Source organism: Mauremys mutica, chromosome 3 (assembly GCF_020497125.1).
Source record: "Mauremys mutica isolate MM-2020 ecotype Southern chromosome 3, ASM2049712v1, whole genome shotgun sequence".
Lineage (NCBI taxonomy): Eukaryota > Metazoa > Chordata > Testudines > Geoemydidae > Mauremys > Mauremys mutica.
In genome coordinates, this window is record NC_059074.1 from 80,531,236 (window position 1) to 80,556,853 (window position 25,618).

General features: G+C 41.4%; 1 protein-coding gene across 3 annotated transcripts in view; it reads right to left on the reverse strand.

Annotated features, from left to right (window-relative positions):
- HACE1 (HECT domain and ankyrin repeat containing E3 ubiquitin protein ligase 1) overlaps positions 1–24,221 on the reverse strand; it is an 83,663-nt gene extending 59,442 nt beyond the window's left edge. For 2 of the 3 annotated variants that reach the window (XM_045010418.1, XM_045010416.1), the window contains exons 1-9: positions 24,073–24,221; positions 20,925–20,979; positions 19,118–19,207; positions 16,420–16,524; positions 12,836–12,911; positions 11,802–11,933; positions 10,484–10,566; positions 5,560–5,656; positions 2,307–2,408 (exon numbers count right to left, since the gene is read on the reverse strand). In XM_045010418.1, the coding sequence (XP_044866353.1) occupies positions 2,307–2,408; positions 5,560–5,656; positions 10,484–10,566; positions 11,802–11,933; positions 12,836–12,911; positions 16,420–16,524; positions 19,118–19,207; positions 20,925–20,979; positions 24,073–24,148 (816 nt within the window). In that variant the 5' untranslated portion in view covers positions 24,149–24,221. The remainder of the gene's footprint in view (positions 1–2,306; positions 2,409–5,559; positions 5,657–10,483; positions 10,567–11,801; positions 11,934–12,835; positions 12,912–16,419; positions 16,525–19,117; positions 19,208–20,924; positions 20,980–24,072) is intronic. The other variant, XM_045010417.1, reaches the window with a different exon arrangement.
- Between the last annotated feature and the right edge of the window lie 1,397 nt (positions 24,222–25,618).

Here is a 25,618-nt window from a genome sequence, read left to right on the forward strand (position 1 = left end):
TGCTGGACTTCATACACACACACACACTCTCCCCCCAACATATAATTGTATTATTATTGTTGTTACTTCTTGGTACTTCCTGTTAAAATGCGCAATGCACATATATTCTCTGTAATTTTATTCTTTCCAAGTTTGTTAAGATTACAGTACTGTTATTTTAGCATTTTTACTAGTCTGAGCATTTCATAATTTTATTTCTCTCTTATGCTTAAAAGTACTGAGTTCTAAAATGCCTGGCTGGAGTAATTATTACTACTTTTATTACAATATTGTGCTTTGTAATTCATTATTTAAAGTGGTACAACCAAATAACGGTATCCTTCTAGAATGTAAATTTAGTTGTATTCACTTTAGCAGAGCCAGTTTAAAAAAAATTAGCTAAACACAACTTTAGACACTGTGCAGACAAAGGTCACTTATTTTTAGTTATATCCGTAAAACAACTTAAAATTTGTATGAAAATAAATGCAGTTCAAAGCAAGGAAGGAGTTAAAGGTTAGTGAGTCACATACACGATTGTCATCAGTGAACAAATTCCAAAATAAAATAGGAGAATTCCCATTCTCACTAAAAGAGAAGAATCCTTAATCACGTGTTAAAATTAAATAAATACATTTTTAATGGAGTAAAAAACAATTGGCTAAAATACAGTAGATAATGGCAGTAACACAGAGTGTGTTAGAGAAAGACAGCAGTTTTATTTATCTCTACTAAAGATAAATGTCCAAAATATCAAACCTGTGTTTCTGATATCTGTGTTAAAGCTCCAGAACAGTTTCCTCAAGGCTTGGGATTGGGAATATCTTGCTGCATTATCTCCTCATTGTTCTAAATTTACATATAAAACTTAAAATGTGGCTTTAGTTTGAGTTTGTATATATTTTTTCTTTCTTTATATAGCAATTAGATACAGTGCTCCTGTCAGCTAATTCCTAAGTTAACTGCACAAAAAAAAGTTTTCAGATGTCTAAGTAGCCCCTGGAATCACGTTTGAAGTTGCTGCCCACCCTACAAAATCTGAAATGGTGCCCCTGGTGAGCCAGGAGTGGCCAGAGGGTTGCAGAAGGGCTATGGACTTTGTTAAGATACAGCCCCCATGTGACAGCACAAAGCCCGCCTTGAGCTGCAGGCTGAGCACCAGACACTACAAGCCATAGCAACAGTGCAGAAGTGAGGGTGACAATACACCATATACCGTCCCCACCCTTACCTCTGCGCTGCTGCTGGCTGTGGCTTTGCCTTCAGAGCCGGGCACCTGACCAGCAGCCACCATCAGATTGTCCAGCCAGTGCTTAATTGGTGTGGAGGCAGACCTCTGGCACCTCTTTCAATACAAATTAAGCACTGCGGGGAGGCAGCGGGGAACAGAGATGAGGGGGAAGGGGAGCCCAGGGAGCCTGTGGGGGCCAGGGGTGATGGGAGAGTGGGGAGCCTGCAGGGCACCAAAATACAAGTTCGCCCAGGGTGCCAATTTCCCTAAGGCTGACCCTGTTTATACTAGTAAAAGGAATAAGGTAGAGAACTATTGAGAAGGAAATGGGCTGGAAATTATTTCAAGACCCATCAACCGTGGGTACAGATTAGATAAGAATCTGGGAGGGAAAGAGGTGAATAATCATTATCTTCCAAACGATTCAGGGCATACATCACATACCCATTTTAGGGTGTATCTACAGAAGCTATTATTTAAGGAGAATATGCCTCATTCTGAAGTACAATGTGCATTTATAGTGCTGTACCAAAGATTTTTTGCTAAGAGCCTACAAAAGGCCTACTCTTCCAGTTCTTATTCTGTTCAGACCAGTCTGCCAAAGTTATAATGACAGCACATTAACAGGGCTCTAGATAGAATCCAAACTCACTTACTTGTAACCTAAACTGAATTTCAGGCCAGCACTCCATGGTAGAAATTACTACATATTAACAATCACTGGACTACCTCATTGTACATTTTCATGTTAAATCAGTACATCTTTACCAGAACATGAAGTTCTGTACAATATATACATACGCCCCCCTCCCCAGTTCTCCATGTTTAAAGGGTTCTGCCCCAGAACTGCTGGAAGTCTCCAGTTGTCATTGAGGTGCTGCATGTAAAACAAACAAAAATTTCAGGTTTAAACACACATTGTAATGTAACAACGTGGGCTTCAACTTCACTGAAGTTGGGTTTAAACATCAAGTTTGAGATGTTTAAATTGCAGGGAAAGATACAGAAGTAGACAGAGGGTGCAAGGCCTATGGGGACTTAGAGAGAGTGAGACAGAGTGAGAGAGAGTAGACAGAGCATAGAACATATGTATTACCATGTTTTCCCGTAGCTCTTCATTCTGTGTCATTTGAATAATTGCCTGGAAGAGTCTAGGATGATGTTGTATTAAAACTTCACAAGTCTCTCCATACCCACCCTGTAAGACAGCATTTTTAAAGCAAGCAACTATTATAAAACAATTTTAAAAACAAGTGCTATATTTATATTTACAGCCAGGCAATCCATCCAATACTAAGGAGCAAATGCAAAAGACTCTTAAAGTCCTAATCTCAAAGTAAAGACTTGAAAGTTAAATAAAAAGTGGACTTTAGGTGTTGAGTGGATTTTTTGTTAATACAGATAAATGAACATTCATGTGTCAATCGTTAGTAATCTCAGTTTCTCTTCTCAAAGTAATCAATTTAATCCTTGAGAAACTACAATAACTTTACATTCCAGCAGCAATTTTAACTGATAATTAAGAAGAATGCTGAAAACAATAGATTTATACACAAATCATAATGGAATTAGCTCCTGCTTTCACATTTGGTAAGTATTGCTATTCTAGCTTGTTGCACCCAGAAAACTAATTCCCCAAAACAAGGTTAAGATGCCTTAGCTAAAGGTTCCCAAACCACAAGCTCATGGGACACTTTTTTTTTTTAATCTTACAGATCCTGGCAATAGGATAATCACATAAACAATGTATAACTTTTTTAATTAAAATGAACAAGATTAAAAAAAATCGAAGTATTATGACTAGACATGTGCCCAAGACACCTGGTTTAGAAATAAACTTCCCAAAAGATTCCCAAAATCTGGAGTTCTGAATTATATCACATCTCTAATTTTGTTTCAGGAAATCTACCCTAGATGACTTTTGGCTTTCCCTACCAGTCAACAGCACTTATGCTTCAATTATATTTAAAAGTATTAGAATATTAATATAAGTCTTTATAACCCTCAGTTTCCTCAACAGTTTCACATCAGCACCATCTTCAAGGTCCTGTGTCACAAACATCTTTACAAAGCCCACTAGAAAGGCCTCCTTTAAGCGCCAGTAAATGACACTCTGGAAGTCAGCCAAGTGTAATCCCCCCAGAACTGAGCACTTGCACAAACACGTCCCAAGTTCCTGTCAGTCCACGGAGCGCAGTACTTCAGGTATCAAACTAGAGTCATGCCAGAATATGCTGGTTGATGAAGAAAATATGCAAAATAAGAAGCTATACATATTAGAGGAATCCCCAGCTGGCATTCCTTTCACTGCTCACTCAGCACAGAACACAATCCCAGCAGAGATTAGCTGGCTGACTGTGATAAAAGTCTAAAACAAGTCTCAGTTCTGCAATCTGGTTTCTCAGATTGTAAGGGGGGGGGCGTGCCAGAGAGAGCGAGAAGAATGATGTATTCAAAATTAAATGCACCAAAGGAGCAGTAACCACTCCATTCTCATCACAAATGAGTTGAGCTACCAATGCAGAACTATTAGGAGTGAGCAATATAAAAAAAGTAGTGGTTAGGAAATACAGTTTTGATAAATATATAGGAAAGAAACATGCTAAGGATGGCCTAGTGTAGTATTTAAAAGGATATAAAGTATAAGTGAGTTAAAAAAAGAATTGGATAAGTTCATGGAGGATAGGTGGCTATTAGCCAACATGGTCAAGGATGCAACCCAGACTCTGGGTGTCCTGAAGCCTCTGACGGCCAGATGCTAGGACTGGATGACAGGTGACAAATCATTCAATAATTGTTCTGTTCATTTCCCTCTGAAGTGTCTGGCATTTGCCACTGTCATAAGACAGGATACCAGACTAGATGGGCCATGGCCGTTCTTATAAAGCATCTTAAAGCCTCTAGATGTTCTATTCAGTACTGTCCTAGACGCAACAACATCCTTAATACTCTTTCCTATCTCTAGGATATCAATGTATCATTTACCCATTTCCTAACTTACACTGTGTAGATTCCACCTACTGTGCTGGAAACAAACCAGCTATTTGTTTAATTTTTCTAATTAAAACAAATTAATAAATTCTAATTAATGTCAAAATTTTCCACTTACAGAGAATCTTGCATATGCTAAATGGTGTTATAGGAGTTCTTCCAGTATGAGCTCATCATTGATGAACTAAAGACACTTTACAGGTTAAACCTGATTTGGAATTATATTAAAGGTATGTTACTCTGTAAGGCTTTTGTAGAACCAAAAGAAATGCTAGCAAAGATGTAGACTGAGGGAAAGCAGCGTACTGGCACTGAGGAAACTGTGCCCAAAGTGATAGTAATTAAAACCCTTAGACTTATTAGATACAAAGGTGATGCTAAAAGTGTTGTGAATTGAGCAAGACATTTTACAGATTAATCTATTAAATAAATCTTTCAGAATCATCCTTCTTTAAAAGAGTCCAGAAGCATGAAGAGTAGAACTACTGCCTAAGTGACCTTTCCTAACTTTTAAAGATGACTTGGAAATAGTGTATTTAATATCCTGAATCTTGACCCTTTGTCTTGCCAAACAAAAAGAAACAGGTCACTGGAGTTACAAGATACTCACTAATGTACTTACGTTCTATAAAACCTCGTAGACTTCTGACAAAACTAGATTTTGTTTTGCATGGCAGCTGAAAATGTGTTGGAACAGGAAGTCATAACATCCTCATTGTTTTTAAAATAGAGGCCTGATGTAGAGATTGCAATACCTTTAAAAAACTGAAGGCTCAGCAGCAAAATCTTCTTGATCTCCTTGAAAAGTTAACATCTGAAGTTACTCTTACGTAGAGGCCTTCGGCTCTTAGCTGTTTTAGCAGTTTGTACATGAACACCTAAAAGAGAAGGTGTTACCCCAAGATGATGTAATTATGGTCTGAATAAATGTGGCCTTTAAGAAGAGACTAAGTGAACGGCTGTCTGTTTACTTCTTTTAAGACCCTAATCTTGTGAGCAGCTATTTTGTGACAGAAGCATCAATCTTCTATATGCCTACCCTAATCAGAAGGTAATCTTGGTTGATCTGGATTGTAGCAAGAATAGACATTCTTCCTAATTACTCAAGAGAAGAAGAATAAAACATTTTCTAATGGAATAGACAAAAAATTGCATGTTTTGCTATTCTGAACTAATCCAAGAAGTCAAACCGAAAAAGAGTCAGGCAAAGCTGCTTCCCTGAAACTCCTCAAAAGAGGTCTCTGACCTCTAGGGATGAAGTCATTGTTTTCAGATAGCAGAAATAAAGGAGGAGGGAAAAAAAATCATTCCATATCAATTTTACACAGAACACCGGTGAATGTAAAGCAAATTTATACCTGTACACAGAGATCCAGTGGTGTAACTCCATTTTTGTCTGGTAAGTATTTGGCTCCTCTCATCAAAAGGATTTGTGCAGTGTCTCTTTGACCATGGCTACATGAAATAAAGGAGAAGGTTTACCATAAAGTATTTAGCCCAGGAGTGGTACATATGTCTACATTATATGCTAACAGTGCAATAGGTGTTCCTCACAAACTTTGATTCCCAAACCAATACAAACTAGGGACCAAATGCATAAAGTTACATTACAGAAATCCATAAGTAGAAGCACAGAATGTAAGATGACCCCTCTTCTGTGTCAGAGGGACCACTGTTAAGTGGCTGTTCTTCAGCCTATTGCAAAGGTATATTACAAGCACTGGCCTGAGTTGGAATTTTTTGTATATTCATACAGGAACACTCTGATCAGAAGTAGCCTCTAGGCCCATTTGATGGTTCCTGAGTGTAATACAGTGCACAAGGAAAAATATAGGCATTTTTAATGCCACTTTTACATTGGACAAGTGTACTTAGAGAAGATATGATTGTTTCCAGATGCCTACTAAGCTTTCATCCAATACATTTTAAATAAAAGAATCACTTATATAACGTCTCTAACTAACCATGTTCTTACAATAGACTGTAAGGGTAAGAAAACAGAAGTTATCTGTTATTAAAAAAACTCAAATACAGCAATGTTAAATACTCTATATTTGCATGAGTGGAGTCTGAAAGACAAAACAGATCTATTCTGTCATCCAGTACATCATCCTGACAGTGCAATAATGTGGTGCATGTGTGTGGTTTTTTTTACAATAAGTTTTTAGTGCTTTGTCTAATCTAGATAAAAGTATTCAGAGTGATGGGCTTTACTACTTCCCTTGGGAGACTATTTCAAAGTCTAATACATCTCATTGTCAAAGCTCTGGGTCAAGGAAACAGTATTACTACTTTATGTAACATATAATCAGCTACTTTATTGTTGCAGCCAGTGGTGACCCATTAAAGACCAAAAAGCAGTAATTATGCCACACATTCCATATGGCTACACTTAAGAAAATTCATTTTCCAATTAAATTTTAAAAGGAGAAATGAAAAATTAGATATAAGTGCTTCTATAGTCACCAGAATACTATAATAGCATGTTATAAAATGGTGTTAGCCTTTACAAGTGCTCGATTTTTAGGCATATACCATCAATTACAGTAGTATTTATTTCAGAATGGGTGAAATTCAGCCCTCCAGGAAGACCTGGCACAAAGGCTTCTACACCAATCAAGGACGGTCTTTACCCGCTGCAAATTAAGCAGTTGCACAGGAGAGGATTACTAAGTTGACTACTCCTCAAAACCAATTGGCCTAAAACCCTGCATGAGAGCTTCCATTACTACCCCAGCCACAGAGGCTCTATACTTCATTCCAATGCCCTGACCCTAGATTTGTTCAGCCCTTAAACATCTCCTACAAAGCCCAAGTAATGTGGCTTTAAGTGTATTACATGAATTTCATTCCGAAAATAATTAGTCTTAACCCCTGTATGCCCTTAAACATAGAAAATATTTTGCAGACTTATTGGGGATATACATAATATTAGAATCAGGATGGACAAAAAAACCCAATGATTTTTTTAAATCCGATTTTTTTTATTTAAATTGAATTTTTTTGATAGAATGCTTTTTGAGGAAAAAAGCAATCTAAAGATAGTTTTAATTAAGACACATTATAGCTCAAAGATCTCATAATGGAAAAGGGATTATAAATTCTAGTTCTATAGTATGAGACAATATATGCATTTAATGTTTCAGAAAAGTTTTGTAAATGAGTTCCAATAGTTCATTGATTAGGGATTCCACAGACATCTGTATAGATTATTTAGGTTAATCTTTCTATCTACCCAATGAGACTCAGTATCTTCTAGATTGAGCACCATCAGAGATGCTTAGTTTTGCAGTTCTCAAACTGCAGATGTGTGTCTCCAGAGGTAACATGCTTGTTAACAGCAAAAATGTTTATTAACAAACAAACAAACAGACCTCAGCTCCATTGTCCCTCTACAAATCTGTGTGCACAGAGGCAATCCCTTACCTCTCTAAAAGTGCAAAGTTTGAAAAAGTTCAATGAATAGAAGGCTTTTGGGGGTGGAATAGATCTGGACAAGGAGAAGAAGTCTGGAGATAAATGTGAGAAGTGAGGGACATGTGCTTCTTTTATTAAAATATATGTTCGTTGTTGAAGAAAAAAATCCAGAATACTTAATGTTATAGTTTTAGTTAAAATAAAACAATTTAAATGTCTGTCTGGTAATGTTCTCCTCCTAATACAGCATGGCAAGAAAATCCTCCAAATATTAATAATTAACCTGTTGAACTGGATATAGTTCACCTCCCAATGATTTCATAAATATCTGCTTCAGTTACCTTTGGAAAATGAAATAACCAAACAATCATTCATTTTCTGATATAGCTGTAAAACTAAATCTGAAAAGTTTTCAAAATAAATCACTGTTTAAAAATGTATAGTGTGTACTTTCTAAAAACAAAACCTACATCTATCTCTGAGTTGTGAAGAATATGTATTAAGGTTATAACAACCAACAAGAATGCACTTTTATGTAGAAAACCAGGATTACATCAAGTCTTCCTGCCCAGTGATTTAAATCATGATTTAAATCAATTTGATTTAAAATCAAATCCACCCCAATTAGAATGCAACTGGAATATAAAAATTAACATTTGAGGGTTCTCTCCTTGACATTATCTGAACCAGGAAGTTTCTCAACCAAGGATTTTTCATTTCTAGAAGTCACCATTGAACCCACCACACAATCCTTTCTTTTCTGGAAGGTTTAAATAAATTAAAGGAGATATCCTATCTCCTAGAACTGGAAGGGACCTTGAAAGGTCATTGAAGTCCAGCCCCCTGCCTTCATTAGCAGGACCAAGTACTGATTTTTGCCCCAGATCCCTAAGTAGCCCCCTCAAGGATTGAACTCACAACCCTGGGTTTAGCAGGCCAATGCTTAAACCACTGAGCTATCCCTCCCCCTTCTAGTAATAATTGGAGATATACCAATCTCCTAGTTTAAATGCCTCTAATCTGGAGCAACTCAGCTGCTTCTTCTAATATCGATACCAATCCCTAAACTGAGTGCTGGGAGACCTTCAATTAGCTAGCTTCTATTTATTCTCTCCTTCCCCTCTCCCCAACTGCCAAGAGCCAGCATATGTCTGACCTCCACCGGACCAGGCTCCCACAATTTAGCTCTTAGCAGGCCACCATGTCAGCCCATTTCTCACTTTGTTTACATTTATAATTTCACAACAGGTGAACTATTTAACCTGTAATCAAAGCACCAGGATTACAGAATTGTAGCTGTCCCAACAAATAGCTGAATGGATCCAATTAAAATAAGGAGCCATTGGAAATTGAATTAAACAACGTAGAAAACAAAATTTCACTCCAATACTAAGTCTTTAGGACAGGGCTGGGCAAATTATGGCCCCTCAGGGCTTTGGATCCAGCCCGCGGGACTGCCCACCTGGGAGCTGCGGGCCCCGCACCGCTCTCAGCAGTGGCCGGCCTAATGTCCCTGCAGCCCCCAGCACCGCCCCCCACAGCTCCCATTGGCCAGGAATGGGGAACCGCAGCCAATGGGAGCTTCGGGGAAGGTACCTGGAGGCACAGCAAGGGCAGCGCACATGTAGCCCTTCGCCTCCCCTTCCCTCCGGGTCCCTCCTTCCCAGGGAACCTGCCCTGGCCCTGGTGCGCACCGCCGCCACCTCGGAGCCCGAACCCCTCCTGCACCCCACCCCCCGTCTTCCCTAAGCCCCCTGCCTGCACCGTGCACCCCTCCTGCATCCCAACCCCCTGCCCTGAGCCCCCGCTGCACCCCACTCCCCTCCTGCCCCCAACCTCCTGCCCTGAGCCCTCTGCTGCACCCCACACCCCTCCTGCACCCAAACCCCCTGCCCTGAGCCCCCTCCTGCAGTCCACACCCCTCTTGCACCCCAATCCTCTTCCCGGAGCCCCCCCATACACCCTGCACCCCTCCTCTGTCCCAATCCCTTGCCCTGAGCCCCTTCCTGCACACCGCACCCCCTCCCACACCCCGCACTCTCTCCCGCACCCCTCTTGCCCCTGCATACAATTTCCCCACCCAGATGTAGCCCTCAGCCCAAAAAGTTTGCCCACCCCTGCTTTAGGACATGGGTTTGTATTTTATGACAAAGTAGTTCAGATAGCTGATTCACTTTATGTTGGTTAGTTTATACCAGAGCATGATTTATAAAAGGCATGTTTAACCATATTATAGGTTAGCATCCATTACAGCAATGGTTCCAAACCATTTCCATTAGCATCTGCCTTTTTCACATGCTCAATTTGCCACCTCCTCAAATATTTTTTTTAACAAACAACTGTTTTAAAAAACAGAACTGGAACAAAGTTAGCCTTACAATGAAGTCTTAAACTTGCCACGGATATAACCTTCGAGGAAGACTAGTACCTTTGATTGTCTGAATTTTTTTTTCCCCCATAGTGTTGTTTGAGAATTGTATACCAAGAATATATTGTACACCTGGAATATTGACCCAGCATGCAAAGTTGGTTAAATATTGGTTATTTTAACAGCTTCTTATTTTAAATCTAAAATTATGACTTATTAGTTTATTAGGGTATACCCTGGTAGAAAGGTGCTTAGCCTGCAATATTAACAGACATATAATCTTATATACATGTGCATGTCTAAAACTTCTGACAAAATATTCAAATACTATACCATACAGCATTCCAGAAAGAGGCAGAGTTTAGACTAAATACATTCTTAGTTTTCATATTTCCTGATTTGGGTTCTTTGCTATACATTGAATTAGTGTAGTTTTGTACATTTAAAAATTAAAATTTTACATTTTGTACAGTATTTGGAAGTCAAACATACCATACCTGCAAGCAAAATAGAGCGGAGTTGCTCCTGACACGTTTGGCCTGTTAATATCTGCACCACTGTCTAATAAACACTGCACTGTCTTTTGGGAAAAAGGAAAAAAAAAGTAGTGTCAAAACTAGAAAGAAACTAACAAAAATATCACTTGGCTTGAAACTGTTTAGCTTTATGCATCTCTCTTCAGTTATACGAGTAGATTTAATTTCCAGTAATACATCTCAAAAACAAGATACCTAAACATTAAGAAAAGGATTATGACAGTTAAACCCTGAAAAGCTTTCACATATTCTAGTCTCTATTTCTAGGACTTGGCTTTTTAATAAAAATTCTTTTTATAGGACTTTGGCCATTCTGTAACATCACTGAAATCAGATCCTCCCAAAAAGCTTATACTGAAGTTTAAATATTTATAAGTAAATTGAGTTTAAAAAATATTGTAGTTTTGAAAAATATATTAAGAGGAAACTAAGTAAAAGCAAACAGTGTAAAGTATGAAAATGCTGAGTTAAGGTACTTAAACAACCTCAACTCTATCCCATCCACATGATGTAGATGTGTCTATAATTATCAGTCTGATTGCTAGGTGATGTCTTGAAACTTGTAACCTTTGACAGCTTGCCATCAGGAGCCCTTTCTGGTGGTTCACAGAGTAACTTTTTGACCGTGGTAGAATGGAGAATTGGGCTGGGAAATAGTCCAGAGATCACTGCTTACTCAAAGTGGTCTATATCACTGGATAACAGGATCACTGGTCCATATGATCTTAAAATACTTTTTTTAAAAAGGTTCAAATCTGTACACATCTATTCTATATGTATATTCTTAATCCTAATGCAAAAACAATCCCCAAGATAGAGTACAAACACTTAACTGTATCTGATTAAAAGTAACCAAGTTGCCATATACACTTTTCTATATGTAATCATTCTGACAAACATGGCTCAAAATACTATACATTATAATGAGTAACGCATAAAAAAAATTCAAGAACATTAAACACTACACCAAGATCTGCAATCAACTATGCAATAATAGATTAATCAACTGTATGAACAGCTGTGGGATGTGCATTAAATTATTTAAACTCTCAAAGGAGACTGCAGGATCACCCACACAAGAATAAACCATTTATTCCTATATGAGTACATGTAGTTAAGAATTATTAAGATAGGCATGTGAATAATTCTATCATTTAACCTTCATAAAGGTGTATGACTAGCCATAGTTTCAAGTATATATATTTTATTTTTTAAAAGAGACAAGTATTACCAAGGTTTTAACAATTACAGTCCTTTCAAATGAGTTTTATGAACTTACTGTCTTGTGACCATTTTGGCAAGCCACGTGTAGTGCTGTCTGCCCCATTGCATCTTCAACATCTACGTTATTGACATGCTGTACAAGATCATGAAGTAGTTCTGTTCGCCCATTGACAGCAAGCCAGTGAATCTAAGTAAAAAAATCAAATTACTAATATTCTTAGTAGTCAATACATACATATATTTCATAAACACAAGTGTACAAAACCTAAGGCTTTGTGGCCAAGATTTTCATAAATAGGAACCTAGAATTAGCTGCCTAAATATGCATCTAGAAGTCTAAATCTGTGCCTGAATTCACAGCAGCTCCCTTTGATCATGAGTAGATTGCAAGAATGCGTTTAAGAAAGGATCCTCAAACACAGTACCTGCTGAGGAATGTAACCAGTAGACTACCTGAATATCCTACTGATAGGAGCTACAACAAGCAGACAGAGTTAAATTTAGATTCTTGACACTCATGAGGTACACAAGAAGAGAAGGATTGGTGCCAGCTTAGACAATCAAGAATGTTTGAGGGAGAAGCCCTCTGCCTTGATATCAGAAGTCCACATTCATTGTTCAGGACAGCAAAACTAGCTGTTGCAAATATAATACCATGTAGTTCCACAACTTTACCTTTCTTAATTTCAAGTCAAAGCAGTTTGCTACAATACCAGCACAGAGGAATGGAAAAAAAAGTTAAAATCCTGTATAAAAATGATCACTCCCTGGTCACTGAGGAAGGAGGTGGAAAAAACAAAAAATTAACCTTCAGCATATAAAGTTGCATTTCTGAAAGTGTTTTATTTGAACAAAATATTTTACTGTTTTAGAAATATTTTGATCAATTTTGTCACTGATAAATTAATAGTTCCACAATACTTTACAATTATATAGTAACAGGGACCCTTCCAGTTTTAATTATTGTAGAGCTAGTCAAACACTCAGCAGGAACAAGCTATATGCTAACTTTACTGAAAATGCTTATCACTGGTTTATTCATTTCAAGAGAAGCACTTCAGTAACTTAACTAAAATGGATAGCACTTACTGCAGTCAGACCTTCATTATTACAAATGTTGACATCTGCACTATATTCTAAGAGCTTGCTCATACATTTCTTCTGTCTGTAAAGGAAAAAACATATGCAATTCCAGTCATAAAAAAAGAAAAAGGTCTGCAGAAAACAAATATCTTCCCCATGCCCCTTTCAGACTAATTCATCACATGCATCAACTGCAGTATGTAAGTTTTCTTCATAACAGTACACCATTAACTGATATTTAAAGAAAAGCAAATGCTCACCAATGCCATAGAAGACACACACAGCCAAAACTTTTAGCTTACAGGAGGGAGAGGGAGAATGGTGGTTGATTAGACAGGTTGCTATGTTACAAATATCAGAATAGTTAAGTGTCCTTATGACAGGGCAGCCCCACCCCGCACTAGCCCCAGCAGCATCAGACCAGTAGCTCTGACGGCGCAAGTTCCGCCCCAGCCGTACTGGGCATGCTCCAAGTGCTCTGGCAGTATAAAAGGAGGGAACTCAGCTCAATCTGGGCTGGCAGCCGCTGGGGAAGGACCTAACCGGGAAGCTCCTATGGAGGACCAGCCACCACCCTGGAAGTTGCTGGGAACTGAAGCTTCTCCTGGTCAGCATGAAGCCCTACTACAGGAGGAGCCCAGAGAACCTAGGGAGAACCCAACTCTCAAGCCGGTAGGAAGCAACCTGGGGGGGTGACAGACTGGTACCTTGCCCCTGGTAAGCCTCAGTGTGTTTCGGTAGGACCCCCCGCTGAGCCAGTGACAAGGTCCTATGTCACTGTTAGGGCCGGGGCCCAGCAAAGTGGGAGAGACTCTGGCCATTAGGCTGTACTGCCCTGCAACCAGGGGTGATTCTATGCACTCTGGCCACTAGGCCGCACTGCCCTGCTACCAGGGGCATAAACCCTCACAGTCCTGTTCTAACACATTTCAAAATACAGTAAAAGCTGTTTTATATGTTGGTAGAATGGGGGGTGCCAAGAAGCAAAAAATGCTGGTTAATTTAAGAGGGAGGGACTTTGGGTGCATGAGGTGGTGCGGGCTCTGAGAAAGAATTTGGGTGCAGGAGGGGGCTTGGGGCATGGGAAGAGGTGCAGCGTGACAGATCCAGGGGGTGCTCACCTCGGGTGGCTCCTTGCAAGCGGTGACCTGTCCCGGGTGCTCCTAGGCAGAGGCACAGCAAGTGGCTCTGCACGCTGCCCCCAATCTGTGCCAAGTGCTGCCTTCACAGCTCCCATTCGCCAGGAACAATGGCCAATGGGAGCTATAGGGACAGTGCCTGTGACTGGATGCAGCACACAGAGCTGCCTGCTGTGCCTCCGCCTAGGACCCAACTGAGGTGAGCAGCCCCCAATCCAGCACTCCACACCCTGTTCCGTGCCCCGCACCCCTTCCCACGCCCAAACTCCCTCCCAGAGCCCATACTCCACACCCCCTTCCATCCCCCAACCCCTGCCAGTCCCATGCCAACCAGACAATAAACCAGACTTTCAATGAAGATCAGAAATGCCGGTTCATAGAGCTTGCCAGTTGGTGAAGTGCCAGATAAAACAGCTTTTAGTCTATATGGAAGGAAGGATGATCCACTGGCGCATCACACTCAAAATACCTGGGCTAAGTTCCCTGTTCCACCACAGTTTACGTGTGTTACCTTAGGCAAGCCATTTAGTCCCTTTGGGTATGTCAACACAGCATGCAGCAGCATGCGTCCAAGCTCAGGTCAACAGATTCGGGCTCGCACTACAAATAGCTGCAGGGACAGTGCTTTCAAGTTCCAGCTCAGGCTGGAGCTTGGGCTATGAAGCGCATCCCCGTCCCCAGGCTTCAAAGAGCAAAGTGGTCAGGGTGACAGGCACATCTTGTTAATTTCATGGGGATTTTTCCTTTACTGCAAGAAAGCGTGATTGTTGACAGCAATAATCTGTTCTTTTAACAAAATAATCCAGACCTAGAATCTCTGCTAATATTGCGCCTACCTTTAAAGGGACAACTTGAAGAGTCAGATTTCTTCTGAAAATTCTGTAACTATTACCATTACAACCATCACTTAAGATAACTGAAAAGTATTCTTTTTTTTTCTTCATTTCACTGTTTACTTGACATAGTATATTTTCAGTTCCACTTCTTCACTGACGGTTAATTGCATTTCCCATCATCTGCACTAGCATAACATCACTCACATATGCTGCCCTAGGGAACTTATAAGTATATTCTTTCCCAGGCCCTTGAAGAGGGTGTCTGCCAGTCACACGAAAAGAAAAGTGGAGAGTGAAGAAGCAACAGACATGCATGTACACAGAAAAAAGGGTCAGATGGGAGGCAGCGAGTCAGCCCTTAAGTGGTGTTATTCTCAAGATACCCAAAAAAACCCACACTTAACCAGCCATCAGCAGGATGGCTAAAGAAATCCACTACCAGATAAGAGGAGCGCAGATAGGCTAAGAGGGCTTGGCCTAATATTACATGTATGGTGTTAGTAGGGTATGCCTAAACTAAGATAAGTCGATCTATGGTAGGTCGACTTATAACCACTGCATTAGTTACTGTGGAGGCTAATGTCCACATTACCCTATTTCTGTCAGTGGTGCACATCCTCACCAGGAGCACTTCCACCGACTGAAGAGGGGCAGTGTGGGAGACAGAGCCAGGCCAAACGTGCCAGGAGCTGGGGGAGGGGGGGGGGGTGTGGAAGCCACCCAGGCTTCTCAACTCTGGCGAGGAGATCCACACCCGGAGTCCAGTCAGCTACTGTGCTCCAGGGTTCCCAGTGTGGAGCCTAGGTGGAAGCCCAGTTTGGAGTGGAGACCAGGAAGCAGCTGGGCTCAGGAGTCTGAAACCTACTTCTTATCAATTTCATGCCTCCAGCAGACAAGAGTGACAGCCGACATAAGGCCTGCAGTGTCAGCACAGACATGCATCGTCCTAACTATGTCAACATAAGGCCTATGCCTCTTGTTGAGGTGGTTGTCTTATGTCGGCATAGCAGGGGAGTTACATCGGCAGGAGGAGCATTTCAGTGTGTACACCTATACAGTTTACTCAACAAAAGCTCACTTTTGTCAACAAAACTGTAGTGTAGACAAGGCTTGAGTCGTCTGTCTTGCAGAAGATGTTCCTTCAGGGAACACAGTTAATTTCTTTATCTAAATATCAATCCAAACAATGAAACCCCTTCAACTTTGTCTTCCAGATCCTGAATAATCCAATCCATGCTTTACTCCTTTAATGTATTTACCTTGTTCATTGTCATGTGTTGTATTACATACACTTACAATATTGCAATACCTTTTATTATTATTAGCCACTAAATAAAATCTCTCCAACTATCAAACTATGATTAGCAAAAATGCTTAAGTGGCCATAGAAATTTGTTTATTGCTTGGTTGTATTTAGATCAATATTCTAAAATTTAAAAAAATAAATATCCTACAAATTCATGGTACACAGTCTGTGGTTTTATTTATACTTTCAAAAGTGCAAAATATATAATTTAAGCAGTATGCAAACTAAAATCATAAACATTCTTAAAACAGGTCTATAATCTGTGTTAAGCAAAATCAGCATGCTTTGAGAAGGTAACAGTTTTCTTACCCATTTCTAGCTGCCAAATGAAGGGGTGTACATCCCGAAATATCTTGGTAGTTAGGATTTGCTCCCTTTTTTAACAGCAGAACTAGACATTCAACTGATCCACAGCTTGGAGGTATGGAAAGAAAGAAAGGAAATGGCAAAATCAGTAAAGTGAAACTTTCATGGTAAACCACAGCAAGCATTTTTAAGAGTCAAATTCTACACTAACTTACACTATCATGCAACTTCATTAACTTCCAGAGATTGAAGTCAGCACAAAATTTGGCTCTAATGTCACTAAGGTTTTTACAACTTGAAAGCTTAAAAAACAAAAGACACTCTGCTGGAGTGAGAACTGATTATATAATATTTGGTTAACATTACAGGGAAAGAGTTACTAATCTTAGTTTAATGGACTCAAGACCAAATTGCAGAAGCTGGTGCAAGGAAACCTCAAAGATATAGGCTTTTCCCATCCTTGGTATTATGTTTGTTTCCCTCAGCCAATTTGTCCTTTTGCAGCATCAAACCTCTAAAACACTTTAAGTACAATATTACTTGTTTTAAAAAAAAGTTAGAGATTTAGTTTTCAGAAGGAAGGTAGATACACAAATGTAAACACAGCAAAAAGAAAAAACAAAGACTGAGGGTTACAGGATCCATCCAAATACCTGAGTCTGCCATTAGTTTTGTTACATAACTTTCTCTTTATTTTCTGTTTGCAATTTAATTGGTCGTCATTAGGGCTGTCAAGTGATTAAAAATATTAAAAGCGTGATTTAAAAATATTAATCTCGATTAATCACACTATTAAACAGAATACCATTTAAATATATTGTTGTATTTTAAACTTTCAAATATATTGATTTCAATTACAACACCAAATACAAAGTGTAGTGCTCACTTTGTATTTTTGCTTACAAATATTTGAACTGTAAAAAAGAAAAGTATATTTCAATTCACTTAACACAAGTACTGTAGTGCAATCTCTTTATAATGAAAGTTGAACTTACAAGTGTAGAATTACATACAAAAAAATAACTGCATTCAAAAATAAAACAAAATGTAAAACTTTAGAGCAGGGGTCGGCAACCTTTCAGAAGTGGTGTGCTGAGTCTTCATTTATTCACTCTAATTTAAGGTTTTGCATGCCAGTAATGCACTAACGTTTTTAGAAGGTCTCTAAGTCTATATTATATACCTAAACTACTGTTGTATGTAAACAAGGTTTTTTTAAATGTTTAAGAAGCTTCATTAAAATTAAATTAAAATGCACATCTTAGTTTAGTGCAGTGGTTCTTAACCGGGGGTGCATGCACCCCCAGGGGGTGCGAGATGCCCTTTCTGGGGATGTGAGACATGCAAGATTTTTTTAGAAGGTAAATCAAACACAAATTAAGCACAGGCACATAAGTACAACTATTTTGTTTCATCAAATGTATGTATTTAGTAACACTTTAACGATTACTGTAATATACAAAGTTAAGTTAAGTTTTTAAGCTAGCTGTAGTGTAATTTTTGAGAAGGGGTGCGAGAACATATTTTGAGAACTCCAGACCATCAGCAGGCTGAGTGTAGTGTATTAAATTGCTCCCCCTAGGAATGTGCTACTTAAAGTGTACTACTTATAAAATATCTGGGTTGGAAGGGACCTCAGGAGGTCATCTAGTCCAACCCCCTGCTCAAAGCAGGGCTAATCCCCAGACAGATTTTTGCCCCAGATCCCTAAATGGCCCCCTCAAGGATTGAACTCTCAACCCCGGGTTTAGCAGGCCAATGCTCAAACCATTCTCCCTCCCTTACGGCTGCCAGTCCTGATGCTCTGAGTGGCATGGTAAGAGGACGGGGAAGAGGGGTGGTTGGACAGGTGTGGGAGTCCCAGGGGGCCTGTCAGGGCCAGGGGTGTGGACAGGGGTCGGGGCAGTCAGGGGACAGGGAGCAGGGGAGCTTGGATGGGGGGGTGGGATCCCGGGGCGGTGGACAGAGGTGAGTGGTCCTGGGATGAGGCAGTTAGGAGACAAGGAGCAGGGAGGAGTTGGTCAGAGACAAGCCTATTTTTACTACCTGTTCAAAATAATTTGACATCATGCATTTCATATTTACAGGCAAGGACTTCAGCCTGGATCTAAAACCATCAGAAATATTCAGTACACAACCTCAAATTCTTCCCCGTCTGCTCATAACTGAGCAGAGAAGTACGTGCCCACCATATTATGACAGTAAAGAATCAGATTAGTAGTGGAGTACTTCCCACTTCCTTGATGTCATTATCATGAGACGGAATGACTGAATGCTTCCAAAAAAAAGCCAATGGTCTACTAGAGAGAGAGAAAGCAAGTCTGGAATAGCAAAGCTCAGGAAGCTAGCAATTGCAGAGGTAACTCTTTAACCAACAAACCATAAACAGGCTTTATTCCTCCCACAGCAGTCTTATTTCAAAAAAGATGAAAAAGCAACCATCAGTAGTTAATGTTTCCTATACAAAAGCTTGTTAGGATATGGAAGGCCACTTGAAATCCTGATTGTAAGCTGCCTGGTTTTATGTTAAGTTATTCTTGAAAGGGCAAATGTGCACACTGGTAATTAATTCAAGAAAGGTTAGGAAAAAATATAGCAACAAATATGCACTGAAGGTTTTTCCAATTTAATGCTCTAGATTTCTGTGGTAATGTAATCCTTTAAGTCATCTCCCTGACTACTCAAAAGTGCTAAATCTTACTTTGCCGCAATATGAAGCAAGCTCCTCTTCACACGTCCAAATGCATAATTCACATCAAACTTTGAATTTGACAGTAGCTCTGAAACAGACCTTAAGCAGATGAAACTGTGTGTTAGGGGAAAAAGTCTAAAGATAGTTTCACCCACTTTCAGATATGCATCACAACATAAAGTATTCAGTCATGCAAATAAAATGTATCTGTTTTACAATTATCTCAGTGTACCATTTTTCTCCCTTACAGCCTATAACCAAGGCAGGGCTCCACAGCTCTGTTAAAATACCTGAATACTAACCTGCAATGCCCTTGCTCTTCCACTTTCTAGTTCAAACTGACATCAGCAAATATGCCATATTGTGTGTTTATTTTGAATGTACATTAATGTAGACTAGCACAAGATGTTCAAGACGTTTCTTTACTGTGATAAGCACTATACTGACTTTGCTTTGGGCAATTATAAATAAATGTATGCCAATACTTCTCCCCACTCCACTACATGTTCCCTTCCACATTTCTGGCAAGTTCCCTATGCATACACCAAGTTTAGAAGGAAAAAGTGCCAGTATAATGAAATTTAAGGAAGACTGTTAGACTGAATTGCCATTATTATGCAAGCAGTCTCACACATAAGACATATGGCTTTATAAGCCTGGATGGATCACAGAATTAACTACAAGATACACACATTTCAAACTAGGCTCAGGCTGAAACAACCTGGTGACTTGCAGTTCTGTTTGTGCTGTCCAGGAGGTTGCGTAATTGAAACTCTAGTATACGTGTCAGCATAAACATATTGTGGAGAAGGACCAACATCCATGCTGATATCAGATCAACAAATTTCAGCGCTTCTTACTTGCCTACAAAACTCAACAGGGGCAGGGAAGTAGCAGCAAACGCACTTGACAATCCCTCAGACAGATTCCAACAGCTTCCCCACTTCCTAAACAGCTGTCATTTAAGAAGTCCCCCAGCCATCAGTCTTGTCTGATCAGTACATGTTGGACAATCTCCTCTACAGATAAGATACTATGAGTTTCAATACCAACAGTACATCCACTCCTAGTGCTACATCTCATTCACAAAGAAACTACCATTGTTCTGTTCTCCCAGTACTAATTATATACTGGCTCCTTCTCCATCACTGGACACACTTCAAACTCCTCGTCTTAAGCACACACACAGGCACTTCCAGGATTGAGTCAACCAGATTTCTCAGGTACATAAAGTATATACATAGGCATATGCAAGTCTGGGTATTCAGCAGGCTGGGCCCCAGCTATGCAAAAATCTTCTCTCTGGGCAGGTCTACACTACAAACTTGCATCAGCACAACTATATCAACGCAGACATGACACTGCAGCGCTTCTGGAGAAGACACTCTAGGCAAAAAACACCTCTGCAAAAGGCAGGCTATGTCAACAGGAAAAGCTCTGCCACTGACATACTGCTGTCTACACAGAAGGCTACGGTCAATATAACCACGTTAATAGGGGTGTGAAAAATCCACACCAGTTAAGCAACGTAGTTGTACCAAAGAATGTATGTAGTACAGACCTGGCCTTTGTGACCCTGGATGGCAGCTCAGCAAGAGAAACCCTGGAGCCAACACTACTTTAATAAATACAGCTCAATTAAACATGTTGCTTTCTATGCCCTTAAAAATATTTAGTTTTAGACTACTACTATGGATGATGGTTATTATTACCATTTAGACTGATGTTACAGACAGGCTAATGTTTGCAACCTTACAAATAAGGTAATTTAAAAAAATAGTAATTTATGCACAAACCTGTAGGAAGAAACACTCACCTGTGCTGGTCAGCCATAACCATTGGCATTAGTGTGTAGACAGCAGTTTCATTATCTGTGCAGAAATTAGATTATTCAGTTACCATAAAATCTTGTGTGTAAATTTATCCAGTAGTTACTGTCTGTTTTTAGAAGTTACTGTAGATGAATAAACTATTTACACTGTACGATAGATCTATATATAGATATGACTGAAATAAATTGAACAATTCTAAAAGAAAAGCTACTGCTGTTTATATGGAAAATGTTAAAATATTTTATGATGTAGTACTGATATTACTGTAGGTGAAAACAAACTGTTCTTTCTAAATAAGAAATATGTATGTTGATTTATTTTTAGATTTTTTTTATTTTTTTGTCTATACTTTTATCCTTCTGATTGCTGCCAAGTTCTCATTACTGAATTGTCTCAGTATCATGTAAGTTAATTTAAAAGTGAAGGATATTTTAGATTTCCTGTATTTACATATTTCCATAGTTGTGTTACTGATGTTACTAAAAATAATTTTTTTTTCAAATCTAATCTACTTAATACTATTAATGCTGGCAACTTTTTTGTCTTATACACTGAAAAATAGTCAATTTCCCCCTTTTGTTTCTAGACCTTTACACTTTTTGGTTCTGACAAAACCTGGTTCTAGTTCTGACTAGCACAAAGCTACAGTGTTTGGGTTCAAACACTGTAGTAGAATTACTGCTGAGGGAATTCTGTACCAAAATATAAAACTTCAGCACACAATACTTTAAAAATCTTTACAATTCTGCATATTTTATTTGTCAAATAAATATGGAGGCACCTACATGGCAGTGGGAAGCACAGGTCAATGGATGGAAGATCACCCTGCAGCCCTCCCGCCCCGGGACATGGACTTAACGGTGAGGATGTACCCGACCCTGACAGTGCAAGGCCTGGGTCTGGCCCAGAAACACCCTAGGGCCCTGCATCTCCACACCAAGATAGCGATCAAGAGGAACAAAGTCTCACATGCACGCCCAGCCTTGGCCTCCAATCCACATGTGTGGCAAGCAGGCTCAGCCTGACAGGATCCAAGTGTGGAGGGACTTAGTATGGGGGCGGGGGGATCCAGGTGAGGAGCAATATGGATGCACAGGGACACACTGAGGGGGTTCTGGGTGCCGGAGAAGGTGATGGGGATTCAGCAGGGTGGGTATGGAGGGGATGAGCTCAGTGGGAGGTGGGTCTGGATGCTGGGGAAGTGGGGCTTGGTGTCCAGGTGCAGTTGGTTGTGGCTCAGTGGGGTGGGGGTGCAGGTGCAGGGAGTTCATCAGGGTAGTTCAGGTGCAGAGGAGGTGGACTCATCAGAGGGAACAGAGGTAGAGGTCCAGATGCAGGGGGAGATTCTCAGTGGGAGGGTTCTGGGTGCAGGTGACTTGGAAGGGGGTGGTTTTCTGGGTGGACTGGGAAGCAAGTCCCCATATAGTGGCCCCTCCCCCAGCAGCTGAAGAACGATGTGGGAAGGAAGCAAGAGGAGGGGCACACCTTATGAGATTTCTGGAGGTGGATCTGAACCATCCCAAGCCACTCCTTGTAGGGGAAGAGGAAGTCCTGTCCTTCCCCACCCCAGCCAGGACTAGCAGCTGAGCCTGACTCATTACTGATGAGTGGAAGTCTTTTTCCTGCCAAGTTGAGGGGGCCTAAGCCATTAGCTTCTGAGAATTAAAACTTTCATGTCTATCCATTACAGATTGCAACCTTCTAAATGTGAACAGATACTATCTTCCTGAGTCTGCAGATGTACAACACATGCCTCTGCACAGATTTCTCAAACAGCTGCAAAATGAAAATAAGGGCTTATCTGCACACAGGCATTGCATCAGTTTAACATAACCTGGTTTAAATCAGTATAACTTTTGCACCTGAACTCTTTGATATCAGTTTATAACTGACCCAAAGAAGGGCTCTTTGTAACCTTGAAAGCTTGTCTCTCTTATCAGCAGAAGTTGGTTCAAGAAAAAAAATATTACCTCTCACATCTTGTCTCTCTAATGCCTGGGACCAACCCAACTAAGACAACATTGCATAGAACTGTTTATGTCAATTCAGAGTGCACCTGTGTATTGTCCACACAAAGTTGCAACAGTTTAACAAAGTCAGTATAACTGAAGGTTATATGATTTTGTCAGTACAACTTCCTGTTTAGACCAAGCCTAAAAGGATTATTCAGTGTTTACTGCTGCTCTTCAGAAGCTACAGGTTAACTCCTTTCCCCCTCAGCATTATTTATTTGCTTTACCATAGTAACTAAAAGCATGAGGGAAGAGGCCCCACCCAGAGTAGCCAGGATGCTTGAGGCAGGGCAAGGGGGAGAAAGAGGAAAAGGAAAAGAAATTCTTCCTCCCTTCCAATAGGAAAAGAGAGGAATGGAGAGCCACTAGCCACAGAACAGTCTAAAACAAGCCCCTTAGGGTCCAGGAACAGTATATTAGTAAGGTTATCCAAACTACAAGTGCTACAGTGCCACAGCTATGCCTCTGTCCTGCTTGTAGAGTAGACAGCAAGGGAAGGTTTTTTTCCCACTGCTTGTAGTAAAACCGTCCCCTCAAGAGGTGCTAGTTAGTGGTGTCTACCCTGGGTCAACTGAACTACATCTTTTTTCACACCCCTGAGGACCGTAGCTAAATTAAGCTACATTTCCGGTGCAGACCAGGTTTCAGAATCCCACCCCAGTCACCCTTCCCAGGCCCAAACGCAGCCTGGTGTGGCCGGACTTCTCTCTGGAGCTCTGCCCTGGTCCTAGCTCGCGACCCCAAGCTACGGCCCATGGGGGTATCATGCCCGAGCTGGTGGCAGGACACGTCCCAAGGTTTTCGAGACGCTGGCACAGGCATCACGGCCGCCCGCCCGGCCGGCCGGCCCCTCCTGACGGAGGGCGACGTGCCCGGAGAAGCCAGTCCCGGGCAAGCCGGGCTGCGGTGAGGGGCGCCGCAGGGAAACGCCCGGCGCACAGGCGGGGGGTTATGGAGTAAGCGGGGCAGGCCCCGGGGCAGCTGCGGCGGCGGCGAGTCACCCCGCGCTGGGGGCCGCCGGCGGGGAACGCCGCTCCCGCTGCTCAGCGGGCACGGGCGCCCCCGGCCGGGGGCCGGCGCTGGCCCGAGGACCCCCCGCCCCGCTCCGCTCCCCTCCTACCTTCGGGCAGCTCCACGGTGCGGGCGCGGCGCAGGGACCTGGTGAGACGGTTGAGCTGCTCCATGGCTCTCTCCATCCTCGGGGGGCCCCGCTCCGCCCAGAGCCGCTGACCCGCCTCAGCCCATCGCGGCGGCGGCGGCGGCGCCGGTTGCCTGCGGCCCCCTTCGCTCTCTGCGCAGGCTCACACCCACGTGGGCCCAGAGCCGCGGCGCATGCGCGCTCCTACGCGCGTGCCCACCAGCGGCAGGGCGCCGCTCTGAAGTGGCTGCCCGTACCCGCAACAGCGCCCCGCCTACCCAGCGGCGCCGACAGTACTCCGGGGAGGGGAGGAGCGGGGGCGTGGCTCGGAGCTGTGGGCGGGGCAGGAGCCGAGCGGGTGAGCTCGGTAGGAGCTGGCTCAGCGGCGCGGGAGCGGGGCTGGGGGTGTCAGGAGCTGGGGGGGGCGAGTGAGTGAGTGAGGAAGGTGCAGGCGCGGACGCTGCTCTCTCCCTTCGCTTTGGAGGCTGGGGCCCGAGAAAGCGCAGCGGGAGCAAACTGTCCAGGGGCTGATACTGAGCCAACACTGTAGTGCCTGCACCCCTCAGAATATTAGTGCCCCCCCCCCTTCGGTTTCCTTCCCATGTCCGCAAGGACGGGAGGGTGCTTGTGTCGCTGTGTGCTGTTGCGAGAAGACTGTGTCCCCCGGTGATTGTGCGTTGTGGACTAGGAAATGAATTTGCCTGTCAGGTGACTGAATAAAGATCATAGTGGACACCAGAAGAAATTGCACTGAATTATGCAATTTCTGGGTGTAGAGCTGAACCCTGCAAATATGTATGAGCTACACCTTACTGCCATGAGTAGTCCAACTGAAATCAGTATAACTACTCCCAGTAAAGGTCAGACTTATGTAAGTGTAAACAGTATCAGGTCCCCAAGATACTGCTAAAATCCTTTGAGTAGATCCCTTCTTTTTAAGTAGATTATTTTCACAAAAGCATATTGGAAAACTTGAGTGATATTAGCATTAAGAATACTGAAGAGAACAAGGCAGCAGTAGTCAGGTATGAAGATGACGTTGATGACTGACTTGAAAAGGATTTCTGCAGTGAAAAAGAGAGTTACGGGCAGATTTGGGAGCTATTACAGAGATTAAACCAACAGGATTTAATAACAGTAACCATAATGCAACAGAGTGACAGGAGAAGCAGAGAACAGATGAATACATGAAAATACATACTTTCAAAATGTATTATTTGTTTCTTGTATTGCAGTAGAAAATAGAGGTCCCAATCAAGTATCATTGAGCTAGGTATTGTATACACATAAAAGTCTAAAAAACGGGGAGAAATCATGTTAAAAAAAAGAAAATATAGAACTGATGTGGAGGCACACAAACATATACATAAACTGATGTAGTAAGTTTTAATATTGAAAAATGACATTAAAAGTAATTTACCATTGGATAAAATGTACTGGCAATGCTGAAAAGTCCACTCCATTTTTGTACAAGTAAATGCAATTTAAAAAAATATTCACAGTGTTATAAAAAAAAGTATAATACCTT